Raw genomic sequence first — 15230 nt, 5'->3', positions numbered from 1 at the left:
TGTAGATGGCTCGGCACTTGAAATTTTTCTTTCGCTCCATAATTCTTCGGAATGTCCTTAAATCATTTATTCTATACGTTTGTCTCCTGGATGAAGTTGGGCAAGCCGAATGCGCACATTCGACCGAGAAAGCGGTGCTTGGGCTCAGCCTTCCATAGCTCGGGCGCAATATATACGAGCCAGATCAAGGAGGGCATGTGGCAGAAGTCTGTGGAGGTGAAATATGTACATTTGTTTGAAACGTGGTCTGTTTTAAAGCGAAGCTCTCTATGCCTCACTGATAACGTCATTCGTCTCAATAAAAGGCGCTACTGGAAAGCCAACTTCACACAGAACATTTCTCAAAACGATTATGATCATGATACGCGAAGTCGCTTCGAGCGCCTTGAAAGACAAAAAAAAAACGCTTCCCGTGGTCAGAATCGAACTTGTGCCCCTGGAGTTATGAAGCCGACGTTTACCTGATTGTGCCCTCCCGACGCGGTCGCAGCAGTTTCGCTTTTGAGTCTTCTTCATCTTAAGAGATGGGCTTTGATTTTGGGGGGAAGTGTCATTGGGCTTGTTAATTCTTGTTACTGATCCATGCGGTAATAAACCCATGGGCGTAAAGAAATCGCCTAATTTGGGCGTTGTAACCATTACATGTTCACTATTTATTTGTCCACAGTTCTATACAGTAATCTGCGTCCCCAATCACCTTCTGAAAGGCATAAAGGGCACTACATTAAAGTTCCTGCATGAATATGCATAGCCACGTATCAACGGCGTGACAATAGTGTGCCTGCCCATGGATAACATTTACATCGTTTCATTTACCGACCTTGCAACAGGGGCAGAATACACGGTCGCCAGCGGCCTACACACTCCACCCCTGCAAGGTCCTCCTACACGTCGTTGCTTCGTATTGTGCTACGAGGTCCCTACAGCTGCAGCAAATGAAAAAGCATATGCAACCTGCGTTTACAAGATATTTGTAACAGAAAAGGAACGGTGCAGCCGCAGAAACAAACGCCTACCCGGAGTGCGCGGCGCCATTACGAAGTTAATATCGCAACTGTTTGCCTGTTTACTAAAAAAGTGACTACGAAAAAGCAACTCGGAAGCCAATATATACAGTAAACCTTCATTCGAACTCTCATATCTCAAAATATCAGTTAAGCCGAAAATTTTTCTCGCCCTGCAGTTACCTCCCATAGGTGCCATGTATCTGCCCGCCTTTATCTCTAAACGTTTTTTTTTGGGCAAACCACGGATACCTCGGAATGTTGAAAGACAGGATACAAGGCAAAACCCGCGACAGGCAGCTGATAAGCTCGCAGTGTGAAAGCTTAGCTGCCACTACGCGCCGGACGTGGTCGTGAATGGCAAATTGAAAATCCCGCCACTGCGGCAATTTCTTATTTCACGGGCCAAAAAACTATCGAAGTGATAACGTGTGCGGAAGTTATTTATACTACTACAACGGAAATTTGTGTTTCCTTGTAATTATTTGCGTTTATTGCGAAAGTGCCTCCCTGCATTCGAGCAGTTCATACCAGCAGTAGTCCTTATTTCACTGACCTGGTACAAATATCCAGAATTTCGCTGAACGTGAACCTCTGCTTATGTCCAGGTAATTCGCGGATTTTATGGCTGAGAGTTTACGAGATAATACTGTATATTAATATATAGGTGAAACTTTAATGCCAGAAATGAGAATACTAGTGTAATAAATCTTGGTGCAACCGATACTGAAAATGTCCTGCAGTCGTGAGGGACCGTTGTGCGAAAACTACCACTACGAAGAATACGTGGAGAGAAAAGCAACAAGGTTTACTTACAGCTAACATAGCTAGCGTGCTTCATCAGGGCTCTACCTAAAAGTGCACTATTAGTGCGTGTTACATTCAACACACTATTGAGACATTTATTACCTACTGTAGAAAAGTCCCATCCGTGTATCTAAAGCAAAGCAGCAAGTTTATGCAGTTACTCATTTATATCACAAACTACGAATTACCAATTCAGTACATCTGTTACCACTTCCACTGCCTCGTCACCTGTCTGAAACTGCTGTGCTCTCCAGAGTTTATTGAGCATTAGTTTAGTTTTCTGTATATTAATTTTCACGCCCACGGTTCTACTCTGTTTGCGCTGTGCGTTAAGCAAAGCATGTTTTGCAATTCCTCCCGCGAGTTACTTATCAAGGAAGAGATAATTAGAACGATAAGAATGGAGTGGAGTGCATCGGGCAGACATTCTCAGATAATGAATGGCAGCCTACTATTGTTCCTAAAGAAGAAAGTGTATGATAGCTGCATCTTTCGGGTACTCACCTACGGGGCGGAAACTTGAAGGCTTACTAAGAGGCTTCAACATAAATTGAGGACGACTCAGCGAGCAATGGAATGGAAGAAGATAGGTGTAACATTAAAGGGAAAGAAGAGAGTGGAGTGTGTCAGGGAACAAACGCGTGTTAAAGACATATTAGTAGAAATTAAGAATGAATGGAAGTGGGCCGGGCATGCAATTCAAAGGAAAGATAACCGTTGGCCATTAAGGGTAACAGAGTGGATCTCTAGAACAGGCAAGCGTGGCAGAGGGCGGCAGAGAGTTAGATGGGCATATGAGATGAAGAAGTTTGCGGGGATAAATTGGTCGCAGTTAGCACAGGACTGGGGTTTTTGGAGATCAATGGGATAGGCCTATGCCCTGCAGTGCGCGTAGAAAGGCTGATGTTGTTGATCATAATGTTGATGTTGTTGTTGTTGATGATGATGATGACGACGACGACGACGACGACGACGACGACGACGACATACTACCTCTGCATCTTGCGCGACAGTACTACAAACCCGAAGAACTTTCCTTGCACATCATCACACGTCCTTACAAGGTTTTTCCAAAGTTGAAATGGGTTTTTTCAACTTCGGAGTCATCACGCTGTCCTGCTATAGCACACCAGAGGTCCGGTAATGTATGTATTTCCACCGAATTCCCTTGCAGCGTCGGTTTCCGAAGGTCACTATGTAATACGTAACGGCGACCTCACCAGTTCACATTAAAGAGCATTCTCTGTGTCTGTGTCTGTGTCTCTGTCTCTCTCTCTGTCTCTCTCTCTCTCTCTCTCTATCTCTCTCTCTCTCTAGCTCTCTCTCTCTCTCTCTCTCTCTCTCTCTCTCTCTCTGTCTCTCTAATGGCGGTCTGAAGCGTTTTTCGATAGCGTCACTCCCTGCATGCTGACTTGGGACGTGTTGCGGTCCCCTATAAGTATTCGTGTTGTCTTGCTATTTTATGGTCGAATTTATTGTTCAGTGGCTTTAACTTCTTGCATCGGCAGGTTGTATATATTGGTGGTTAACAAGGATTGCTTCTGCGGTCCAGATGCAGCGACAGTGCGTATTTATCTGAGGTCGTTTTGTGCCCTAGGACTTTCTCGCTCGTGAGGATGATTACGTTGGGAGGATCTTGATGAGGGGTGTACCGCGAGATGTTGGACCATTTGCCTAGCTGCTCCAAAACTACGATCCACCAACCTCGCCATGGTAGCCCCTATTAGCACATCCAACAAGCAAATCCATAACACTGAACATTGCGTAACACGCCACAGTATCATGGCAGCACACAAACACAGTCAAATGAACAGTTTACGAAGCACAACACCGGGACAAGACATCATACGGCTCATCATATTCGCCTCTATCTAGTATTCTCCAGGAGAAGAAAATCCAATCAGCCAGAAAGACCACAACCCAATTACCGTTGCGCCCATCCCAGGACAAATGAACAACGAAATGAATGACAGAAGAAGAAAAATCAGAACAGCATACCAACCTACAAGAGCCTACGCACACCGCTTAGAAGACACATCTTTACAGGTGCGATCAATCATCAAAAGCAATGCGCATGAGCAACACTAGAAATCGAAGGCACAGAAGCAGCAGCTGCCTGTCCCTTCCGCGGAGATCGAACTCGCACAGCCGAACAGTCACTGGTCTATAACAGCGAGTTCTACTTTAGCCGGCCATATTTGAACAGTGCCTCAAACGCTCTTGAAACATAATTCCGGAAGCGCGTACCGCCTTGTGCATAGGTTCTCAGCCATGACTGCCCCCGGGACCCTATTAGGGCTTGCGAAAGGGATGGGGGACCCCCCGATGAAGCTTATGTTGATCGGTGTCTTAATGTCAAACGATTCGCATCTTACAATTTGTCGCCCACATCGCCCACACAATTATTCAAGCCTCGCTTTTTGTGCTTGATGTTAATGACGATGCGCGTTATAATGTTCAACAATGTGCTTTTGAATCTAAAAGTTTTATAAACACCTATATGCTGCCTTTTCTGTGTCTGTTTTTTTTCCTTCTCATACCGCGCGTGTTGTGCAAAAGCAGACGTTAAAATATGTGCTGTACGGAGAAACGTAAGGTACATGCAGTGCGGCGAAGCCATTTTTTCGCATTGCAAGCAAGTGCTGGCACAATAGAGAAAAGAATTGCGAGGGGAAACGTTTTGAGGTAGGCTTCGCGGAGTCCTCAAAGGCTCTCACGGTCTGCCTGGGGTCCCCGGACAGCTGTTTGAGAATCATTGGCCTAGTTAATTAGTCCACCGGGAAGCATACAGTTCCTCTAAGACAATACCAGCCCAGAAGCGTGTAAAAATATGTAGCGTATAAGCGAATTGACCACTTTACGAGGGACCAGCAGGCTGCAGGAGTTGTTTATCATAAGCTTCGATCCTCCGCCACAACTATTGCATAGAATTTTAGAAACCCTCGAGCTCCTTCGGCGTCGCCGACATCAGCATGCTGTAAGAAGTGTTTCCTGGCAGAGGGAACAAAAAAAAGCGTTAAGACATGGCGAAGATGTTATTTACCGAGAGCCCAGCCTACAGTTATTCGCTGCTCAAAAGGTCGTCACAGTATCTCCTCACCTTGCATTCGTAAATCTTAATTAGAAGTGCTGGCAAAATCTCTGATGAGGTGCTGATTTCCTTACAGGAGAATAGCACGCAGGGGCCGGCACCTACCTCTTCAAACGCTGTATCTTTCCAATATCGCCGCTGGCTTCCGTCAGGAGTCACGATTCTCCACCGTATAGGCACGGCAGACAATCTATCCAAGCCAAGATCAATCATTCGTAGGTCCATCCGCCATTTTTACGTGCCTCTTAAACACAAATTAGCGCGCAACTTGGCAGGTTTTTCTTCTCGAATTACCGCCGCCTTCATTTCACGCAACACTTTCTTTCAGTGGCCCAACCATATCGTGACCCATATGTCCCTCATTTGCTGCGTTTCGTGAATTCCACCCTTCGTTTTTGTATACCGCGCAAGCTTGTTTAAACAATGAGAAGCTGTTTCGAATGTTGCGCCCGCTCTACTTGAGAAATCGCCCGCAAGGTCGGCGGACGCGTTCGTGTACCGTTAATCAGTGGCCCGAACCCATATATATCTACACAAACGCCTACGTGCATACGTGTTTCGCATGCGGCGTTGGCCGGCGTGTGCATTTACGCACACGTCTCTGTACGCAAAACAGGCCGGACCAACTAACGACTTCTGCTCTAGCGTTACCAAGGTGCGCTAATGAAACGGGGCCGGGCAACGCAAGCCTGTAGAGAGCCGCTTTCGCCGCGGTTTGAGCGTTCGTTAGTTTTTTTTTTTTTTTTTTTTTTTCACCCCTTCTTTTTCTAGCGCAAGTCTGCCAAGTAAGGTTTCGTAGAATCGCTTGACCACCATGTGGTCCAGTTCATACTGACAGTGCTCGTATGAGGCCAAGACACACCGGAAAGAGTTGAGGGGATAGAGAGAGGGGGGGGGGGAGGGAGGAGTAAATGTTTATTGAGAAGAAGAGGTCGGCTTCAGAAAGTGATCGTGGGCCTGCTACTTCCCACCAGGGGTATGGTGCTGAGGATAAAAAGAGGAAGGAATGAATACGGGACGTATGGGAAACGCAAATGAAATCGAGAAATGAACTATGAACAAGCAGTAAACCAATAAACGTCACGCATACAAAGGGGCACTGAAACAGATCTTTACAGACCACTTTTATGCACATGATTGTCGCCCATTAAAAAAAACCATTGATACAGTATTTCGCAGTCTCTTAAATTCTGTCGCAACCTAGAGCCGAGAATTTAGAGACGAGTCACCACGAAATATAAGCAGGGTTTTAACGGGTAGGCTTTGTTTCCTGTTGTCGGCCCACATGCCCAAAATATTTTTTTTCGGACAGAGGGCGATTGTCTAAGCGTAGCAATGCTGCCTCAAGGTTCTTTCGCTTACTAGACTACTTTGGAGTTCCTACACAGCTGTTTACCTGGCGAAATCAAAGACTGGAGAGTTGAAGGTTTGCTGGTGTCCAAGCCGGCACTATTGTTTCCAGTTGGAGCCTGTTGCCTGAATTTCCGAAATAAGATCACCAATTATGCTGCACCTAGCACAGGCTTTAAAACATTGCAACCTGGCATATTTTGTCTACTGTACTGACCGTGCAATGCTGTTTCCAGCTCAGAAGAAGCAGACAGACGGTTGGGTTCCATGACAAGGTGATGGCCGTGTATTCGTTAGGACAAAACCTGGAAACCCCTTTGTACGTGATGTCGAAAATAACAAGGGCAGCCTGAATTTTTATTATGCACACTGCCTCACATGTCTCATTGGGTAGGTTTCCAATATTGACATTTAAAGAGCGACGTTGGCCCCATTCGCCTGAACAGAAGAATTTCCACAAGCAGGTCTTGTGAGCTAAACCCTTACCAGGATACCGAGCAAATATTCCGATGTATCGACCGTGAAAGCATTCGTGGCCAAAGCATAACATGTCCTTTCATTATTATCATCTTTTTTTTCCCTTTGCTTACTTTCTCCTCCTCTTGATTATTATGACTCGTAACCGAGACCACATCGCCAAGCTTTGCTACTTGCCTTGTTGCTTACGTAATTATCAAGCTCAAACTAGAACACGTCTAGAACACCCCTTTTGAAGCCGAAGACGGCGACGCAATCACTATGTACACCTTCAGTCAGCTCGAGTGTCTGCACTGCGGTTGTGCCAAAGATACGTGCTGCTCTCGCGTTCCACGGGGCTTTCGTTTGTGTCCCCACCAAACGTGCATGTGCTTAATATTTTAGTCCAATTACGTAACATGGTTTGCAGAAGCTTTTCTCAGAAATATGGTGTCAATCCAAGCACTTTTTCACTTGTTCTTTATATATTCAACCGCTGTCCATTTTGCTCGCTGTCTGCATGCCAGAGACGCCATGGGATCTTCGACATATGATGTTAGCTAATGCTTCTGCACTTTAAAAATGCGTGGCAGATACCCAGTTAAAGGAAATTTTGTTAACACAAATGCAACGGCTTTCACAGCGCCTTGAGGCACGTGGCATTTGCACGGTTTCACCATCCGCAGCTCGATCTTTCGACAAGCCCCATCGAATACCAGTAGTTGCCGTGCAAGTACTGTCGCCACTTAAAAATCCGAACGTGTACTGAACCGGTGAGGACGTCGCTTAGCTTCGTTTGGGATTCTAAGCGAGCGGCATAGCTTCTTCTCTTGTTCCTCTCTTCGTTTTTACTTCACTTTTTTTCTCCGTTTTTTTTAGAGATATTTCTTTTCTTTCGAGGTTGCCTCAGAGAAGCTCAACACTGCGTGCGCAGGCACGCTTAACCGCCGCACAGGTTTTCGCTTCCAAGCCGGACGTTATCTCGGCTGGCGTCCATCCCATTCGCGATGGCTCGCAGTCCGCTGGGCCTTTTCCGCTGGAATCTCTCACTTCATCGCTTGAACGCAAGGTCGCTATTATGTATTTTGTTTCGCTTCCCAATGCTCGCTGCATTCTCATGCAACTGAGTTTATGGCGGAATCCCGCAATCGTGCCCTCTATTTTACCGGCACTTAAAGAGTTGGAAAAACACCGCAGGAAAAGCTAAAAGTCGTAATTTTCGCAAGTGCTTTCAGCGCACGTTTCAGGTGTCGTCGAGCCAAGAAAAAAGCCGTGGACAAACGTGCATAAAAATAGCCGGTTGAAGTCTGGCGCTGGTCGAATGTTTGCGTATAGGCCAAGCTCGACAATGCCGCGTTCTTCATATACAATGATTTAAAGTCACGCGATGGAAAGAGTACGGCAAATTCTGCTGCGGGGGCCAGAAGTAAAGTTTCACCGCCAGTTTTACAACTTAAAACCGCAAATCGGCAAGTTCCCTGGATCTAGGAAGCTGAACTCCAGGAAAAAGGTTTAGTCGATACGGTCAGGCTAGCTAAAGAGAGGCACAGAGAGAGAGAGAGAGAGAGAGAGAGAGAATTATAGGTGAAGGCCAGTGTTTAATATGGAGCCAAACGGGAAAAAGATCTTTTACGTGCAGTGGTAGCGTACACCTTGAACATGCTTATTTGGAGCAGGTCATGATCCAGTGTGTGCGGAAAATAATACTGTCGAGCAAAAAATAAACACGACACATTGTATGCAGACCTCACAAGCTAGTTTTTCCCGCTGTCTTCGTTCGGGGTTTGCAAATAGACGCAGGGTCAACACTGCTCAAGGCACCGTTAATGCACGAAGAACGCCGCGTTTTCACCTATATTTGCCGCCCACGTTTCGTTATGCGTTTTCCCTTTACTCGCTGAAAGATCAAGCAGATATAATACTGGTGCATGCGACTTTCTTGGACGCCAGTGCGCTGGCCAAGACAGAAGCGTTGCATCCCTGAAGGCGCTCTTTTAACGAACGTGCTCATACCTTGACCGCCGCGTGCTTTCCTTACTGGCTGTGACGCGCGGGCTTAAACTTCCTGACAACAGGACCGGGAAGTTCTGCGGCATCACAGTTTGTCCCCGCGGCCCGAGGAAGAAAGTTAATATTGGGAGCATCACGACTACTGCATGTTCCTCGTGCCGAATTAAACCGAGGCACCTAATCTTAAATATGCCAAAGGCAGTGAGTGATCAGGGTGCGTGTGTGAAAAAAAGAAAAAAAGGTTCTTGCGTTCTCGCATGGGAAGATACTGGGCACAAATAGCAGTATCGGGCTTGTAAAAGCAACATCGCTTGGTGCTTTAATATAACTTTTACAGAAAAGATCTAAAGTGACCTTAACGGAGCTTTAGACAGCATTTTTGAACGTATGGAAAGAATAAAATTGGGAAATCGCCAAATCGTCACGGAGTAGCATTGCACACGACTAACATCAGGTCAAGCGTGCGCAAATTTATCTTTGTAAAGTGGCGGGTGGTAACAAATGGAGCCGACCTCAGGAACGCGGAAGTGATACAAAGCTTGTTTTGATTTCGAGCGCCTCCCTTCTTGTTAGACCTAGAATTCGGAATTTAAAGCAGCACTTATCGAAACCGGTCTTGTAGCCGTTCCAGCAGACACCGGTATGCAAAGAATTATCAAGACAACACACACCAGTATTCAGATTGTGAACCGCTGTACGTTTCAAAGGCTGGGTGGATGACCTTCCAAAGAGCGGAATCCGTCGGAATACGACAAGGAATGACCGCCAGCTCGGAAGGCGGCGTGGCCTTTTGATTGACAGGGCGGTCAAGAGCGGGGGGCGATCGGAAGGAAGGAAGGGCCCGAAAGTTGCAGCGGCTCTCGCATCGGCGTCTATGAATGGGAGTCCCGTTATGTGTTGCGGCAACTTGATCCGTCCCGTTCGACGCAGTTCCGAGGACTGAGGAAACGGGCCGGCACAAACGCCGCCGGATCGGTTCGCCACGGTTACGTCCCTCTCCAGCGGGCCTTGACAGGCGGTATACTTGAAAGGTGGTCCTCAGCGCCGATTCTGCATTCTGCATGCGCACGGCCGAAGGCGCGGCCCGTGGGTGGTCCCGTGGCCGTTACGGAAAGAGTACAGTCATCGTCGCCGTCGCAGGAACCGAGGCCTGCCGCCTAGCGGGCGGACCACTTTCACCCCGGCCGACGGCGGCGAGAGCGGAGAGAGCGCCGGCCCTGAGAAATCCAGTTCCTCTCGGCCGAGAAAGAGCGCGCTGCTTCCTTCGCGCTGGCCGCTGCCGCGGCGAAAACGCGCTTCCCACGGTCGCTGCCACAGCGCCCGCGGCCGCCGTCCGTGCGAGCCCCCCTTTCGCCGCGAGTGCGCGACGACGCGAAACGAGACGCGACAACGATGACCGCGCGGCGTCGGCTACCAGGCCCGCCGCCGCCGCCGCGCATCCGACGTTGGCACCTGCCCACTCGGGAAGGAGACCGCGCGCTCTTCCTGGACCTTGCTTCGACGCAATGGCGACTTGAAACGTCGCCCTGAACACGAGGATTATCGCCGCTGGAAGAGGCGTGGACTCCGGACTGACTTGCAGGTGGTCGCCGTCAGGCGATTCGATCTGGATTATTCAGTGAGGTGTGATGTGTGATGTGCTGGAGTGTGCTGCTGTGATCTGGAGCGACGATCTTCACGGATTGCTCTTGAAACGAACGGATTAAACGTGACACGAAGGTGTACTCCCCGACGGAATAATGTTCAAGCGACGCGAGGAAGTGGTGTCAGTGGAAGACTCGAGCCGGAGTTTCTTCGTGCGCTACCTGGGCTGTACCCGTTTCCAGTCCAAGGCGAAGCAGCGCGGGCTCAAGGCTCTGCAACAGCCGCTGCTCGACCTGTACAGCGCTGCCAGGCGCAAGGGCGAAAGCCAGAGGTCCGTGCACCCGCTCGCGCTCACGCAGCGCCTGGACGTCTCCCACTATGGCCTCGTGGTCGCCGAGGCCCTCGAGGACCCAGAGACTGGCCACGCCGTCACGGCTGTCACCCGCGTCATTACACCTGCGGCGAACATCGTGCTCTGGGCCGCAATGCGATTCAGCGCACGGCTCGCGAAACGCCGCTCCATCGGCGCTGCGTTTGTGCCGCTGGCGTGCTCCGAGGACGTGGTCGACCGCTCCTGGTACCTGGCACTGTCGGCAAAGCGCCGCTTTCTTGTCGGACTCGCGCATCCACCAGTGTTTGCTTGCTTGTTCCGGCAGGTCGCCGCGCCGTCGACGTGGGAGTGTCACGGCTTCATCTGCGCCTCAGCCGAAGACGCGCTACTAATATGCTCTTCGTTGAGTGAAGCTCGGGACACGGTCGTGGTGTTAGACAGGCCACGCCCTACTCCTGTGCCGGTGGTTGGCATGAAGAGACCGGACGATTACAGTGACCTGACTTCTATAACAGCGTCTTCCTACACGGCGCGCAACCCGAGCAGCCGTAAGCTCACCTCTTCCATCGACGAGCCCCAGTCGTCGGTTACTGCGTCGGCGAGTGGATATTATCAGGAGGTCGTTGACAGGAAGTTCAAGTCACCAAGGCGGTCTTCCAAGAGAGTTTCGCGTCGCACGGACACAGAGTCCAAGTCATCAGCGAGCGAGGACCGGAAACGTAGAGTGCGCCGCAAGTCCAACTCTTATAAATACCGAGACCTGTCAAAAAAGTACGCCGGTTCAGCTCTTCCGAGGCCGGTCACGTCTGAGCTGTCGTATTCTTCCGCTGGCAACGTGACTGTGACCACGGAAGACACAATCGTTAAAGACGTCGTGCTGCAAACGACCAGCCACAAAGATGGCCTCATTTTCCAGAATGTTGTACCCGCTACAAATGGCTGCGTTGGTCCTGGGAACCAATCGTTTGACGAGACGTCATCGTCGTCAGCACAGACGCCGACTAACGACACGGGATACTTCTCTTCAAAATCCAAGAGCGCTAAGGCATCCAAGGAGGACCTCACTCACGAAGACGTTCCAGCTCCTAGTCCTCCCACACCACCCCCACCACCTCCAAAACCACCTCAGTCGACCTACTACTTTGGTCAAAATGTCGCACCCACAACGTCCATGACACAAAAGACCAACGTCGCGTCGTACACCTACTTCCTGAAGGACACTGCAAGGATTCCCGTTAAGGAGCCCGTGATCACACCCGAGCAGGTGAAACCTCGTGAAACAAGTACCGCCACATCTGGCACGACGATTATCCCTCCAGGCGGGGCGTCGGACAGTTCGCTCTCGGGATACCACTCGGATTCATGCTGCCAGACGCGAGAGGCCGGGACGATGACGAAGGACGACGACTGCTGTGACTCGGACTGCTGCTGCTCGTGCGACTTCTCCTCGGCGTGCTCCGAGTGCAGCTCCGGCAGGCGAACGCTAGTTGCGGAAGGCCGCTGTCAGAGTCGTGGTCAGATGACCATCTCGGAGACGATAAACCTGAGCAGCGAGTACGACTCGGACGTACACTGGATGAGGCGCGGATCGGCTGTTCACTCTTTCACGACAGAAGGACGCATCAAAGGCCGTTCCGAGGGTGGCCACGAGCACGTGACAAGAGCCCAGGTACATCACCACCACCACGAACGGGTCCATCATTCTCGGCAGCAACACCACAATTTCAGCAGCCTTAGGCCACATGATGATCAGCAGAGGCAGCCCGACTTGGAAGTAAACGGCAAAGTTATGAAGAACGCCTACACGTCGACAACAGCGTCACTACACGGCGACGGTCCACCCGACGGGAAAGTAGTCATCGACGTGGTGCAGTGCGACGGGATTAGTCGAGGCGTCATGACGCCGGGTGTGATCAGTTTCAACAAGCACGGTCACGTCCGTGACTGGGCCTCGCTCAGCAATTGCTCCGGTTCTTCGCGAGTCACGACCACGACGCTGCAGCCAGTGCCGAGGCCAGCACGGACCACAAAGGCGATACGCTGGGAACAGCAACCACAGCTGAGCAAGAGGAAGAGCAAGCCTAGTTTCTTGACCAATCTTAAGACGTCGCTCTCTAAGGCCAGGCTCAAGACCGGCAAACTGTTCAGCCGAATGCGGACGCGGCGCAGTGGAAAGGACGTGGCGACGACCACAACTGTTCATGACCCAGATGCGGAGTCCCAGGACGAAGTGTGCCTCAGCCCGGACGGAAACGTGCGGCCCAAGAGAAAGCGACGGCGACGATTGTCCTGGAGCTTCCACGACCTCCGCTCCGCATTTCCTTCCAAGAGCAGTAACGCCGGTGCGTCAGGAAATGCTCCTCAGAGACCTCGGCGACGACGGAAGAAGGGTCGCAACGCTGGCAACGGCGAGAGTAGAGGTGCAGGTGGCAGTGACGTGTCCGACTCGATCTTGGAGGAAGAAGAGAGGACTGTTGAGTTGTCTGGAGCGCCTAGGCGACCCCGACGCAAGTCGGACTCCGAACTCGGTGCTCATCAGTCGCAGCCACGTCGTGTCACCGGTGACGTGACCACGATACGTGTGGAGCATGGACTCACGAAGGATGGCTTTAAGCGTTGGTCGAACACGAACCTTCACTCTGAGCTCGGATACATTCCGTAAAAAAATGTGCGTGCGTGAATTTTGCTGTGACGGGACATGTGTGCGTCTTCTCAGGGTCGCCTTGGGTCGCACAATGAGTGGCCGAGGTTTTAATGCTCACCAGAACAGACATGCTTGCTGCTATAGAGGTTGCGTGGCTGCGTGAGGGTGCTTGGCTTTGGTCCTTATCAGAAACCGCAGCGGTCTTGGCTCACATTCTTAGGTAGCTACGGGATCACTCCAAAATAGGCAAGAAAAAAATTATTTCGGTTTAGATTGTTGACGTATAATGTAAATCCCTTGGCTTATAGCGCAGTTCCCAGTGGATAAAATAGCAAAATAATATTTTAGAAATCGTAATGCTCCTAACTTCATTGAAGAGCACATGAAATGCGAAAAAATACTACCCCTGCAGTAATTGACATAACAAAGGTGCATTCTACAGCACGCTTAACGCATGAGTAGAGCTTAGAGCTAGCAAGCCGCGCAAGCTTGCTAAGCAGAAAGCAATGAGCGAGACCAAACGTCATCAGCTTCCATTGCGCAAAACTGGAATGCGATGTCTGTGGCGTTCGAAACATGCGGCAGTAGTTACGCGTACATAAGCCCCTCTTATCATGTACAGATATCATGCAACTTTTTTTCTCTTCGGCATTAGCTAAACAATTCATTGCCAGAAATTAGCGATGCGTGTGCAGCTTCATGATTTTTGCAGAGGTAAAGAATTCATCTCTGGAAAATTAAATTTCCAGAACTGTTTCCCTGATGTCTTTACGATCCACAGTAGTGCCGTTCGTGTCCACGAGCTTTACGGCGAATGTGTATTTTGCTTCCCGACCTCTAGTTCTAATGGCATCCCATATTTCCGTTTAGTTTGCTCTTCGATCCAATCTCTTTGCAGTTGCAACCTCCCCAATGCCACTTTAACTTCGTTGAAATTATTCGAACGTGGAGTTTCTCACCACGGCAATTACGTCACAGCATTGCACGTTCTGAAGTCACAACGAGCTTTCATCTTTCGAACAAGCACCAGTTTTATGCTAGCTAAAATCGATGCATGAAAGTTTTCTGCTGGAGAAACCGAAACGACTTGGCACTGCGTTCCCGCTAAGCTTTGAGGTGAGCGACTTCAGAAATACTTGACCACTCTTGAAACCTTGTCCGCCAAATGACCACGCCCAGTTAGTTGGCTGCGTGACAGCTAGCGGTGAATGTTCCGATGCATGCCCCTCGACGCCTCGTCCCCGTCCTCTCAAGGCGTCTGGCGCAGCTGCAGCGAAAACAAGGTCGGCTTCCCTTCGACGAGACATCGTGGTGCTGCCACGAGACCACTCCGCGGGAACGCTCCTGTGCCAGCCGCTACGGCTCGTCAAAGTGTGGTGTCTACTCCGCAAAGTGCAGTGGACATGCACGCGGAAAGTACCTTACCGAACTCTTTGACCCCGCCGCCGTCGGCGAAGTCCTAGTCTTCTACACATAAAGTCTATACCTATATCACTGTGGGTCGAATAAAAGAATCAAGTGAGCGACACCTTGCTCAATGTGATGTACTGGTGCACCAAGTGTACCCAGAAGGTTTCGTCGGATCGAAGATGGAGTAACACAAAAAAGGTAGGTTTGAAATATAAGGCGCAGTTTCGAAAGTGTATTCCGCGAAACACGTGCTGCTGTGAGTGAGTAAGTGTTTAATAGAAAAAAATAATTAAAAACAAAATACTGTTTTTAAAGCCGTTTTCTGCCTCCGCTCCATCGGTGCAAAGGAGATGAGAAGATGAGATTTAGTGCTCTGAGCGTCCTTAGAACCATGAAATTTGCCCCATAGTAATGCCAAAGTACATTGCCATACTTCAGGCTTTGTTCTCATCCCTGGGCCCAGACTCGAAGAACCCTACCATAACCCATGAAGTTCACCCGTCATGACGCTGTTCTTTTCCAACAAGTGTAACAAGGATACAA

General features: G+C 49.7%; 1 protein-coding gene across 1 annotated transcript; it reads left to right on the top strand.

Annotated features, from left to right (window-relative positions):
- The first annotated feature begins 9616 nt into the window (after positions 1-9616).
- LOC144147121 (uncharacterized) lies at positions 9617-14800 on the top strand. The gene has a single exon (XM_077679194.1). It carries the CDS (start codon positions 10458-10460, stop codon positions 13293-13295), a length of 2838 nt encoding a protein of 945 aa, XP_077535320.1. The 5' UTR covers positions 9617-10457; the 3' UTR covers positions 13296-14800.
- The last annotated feature ends 430 nt before the right edge of the window (positions 14801-15230 follow it).

Source organism: Haemaphysalis longicornis, unplaced genomic scaffold (genome assembly GCF_048455015.1).
Source record: "Haemaphysalis longicornis isolate Haplotype H1 unplaced genomic scaffold, Haemaphysalis longicornis Haplotype H1 scaffold_7, whole genome shotgun sequence".
Lineage (NCBI taxonomy): Eukaryota > Metazoa > Arthropoda > Arachnida > Ixodida > Ixodidae > Haemaphysalis > Haemaphysalis longicornis.
This window is presented reverse-complemented; position numbering and strand designations above follow the sequence as displayed.

Bases quoted from the DNA above. Each gene is read 5' to 3' on its own strand.
- LOC144147121 (XM_077679194.1), top strand. From the start codon at position 10,458: ATGTTCAAGCGACGCGAGGAAGTGGTGTCAGTGGAAGACTCGAGCCGG.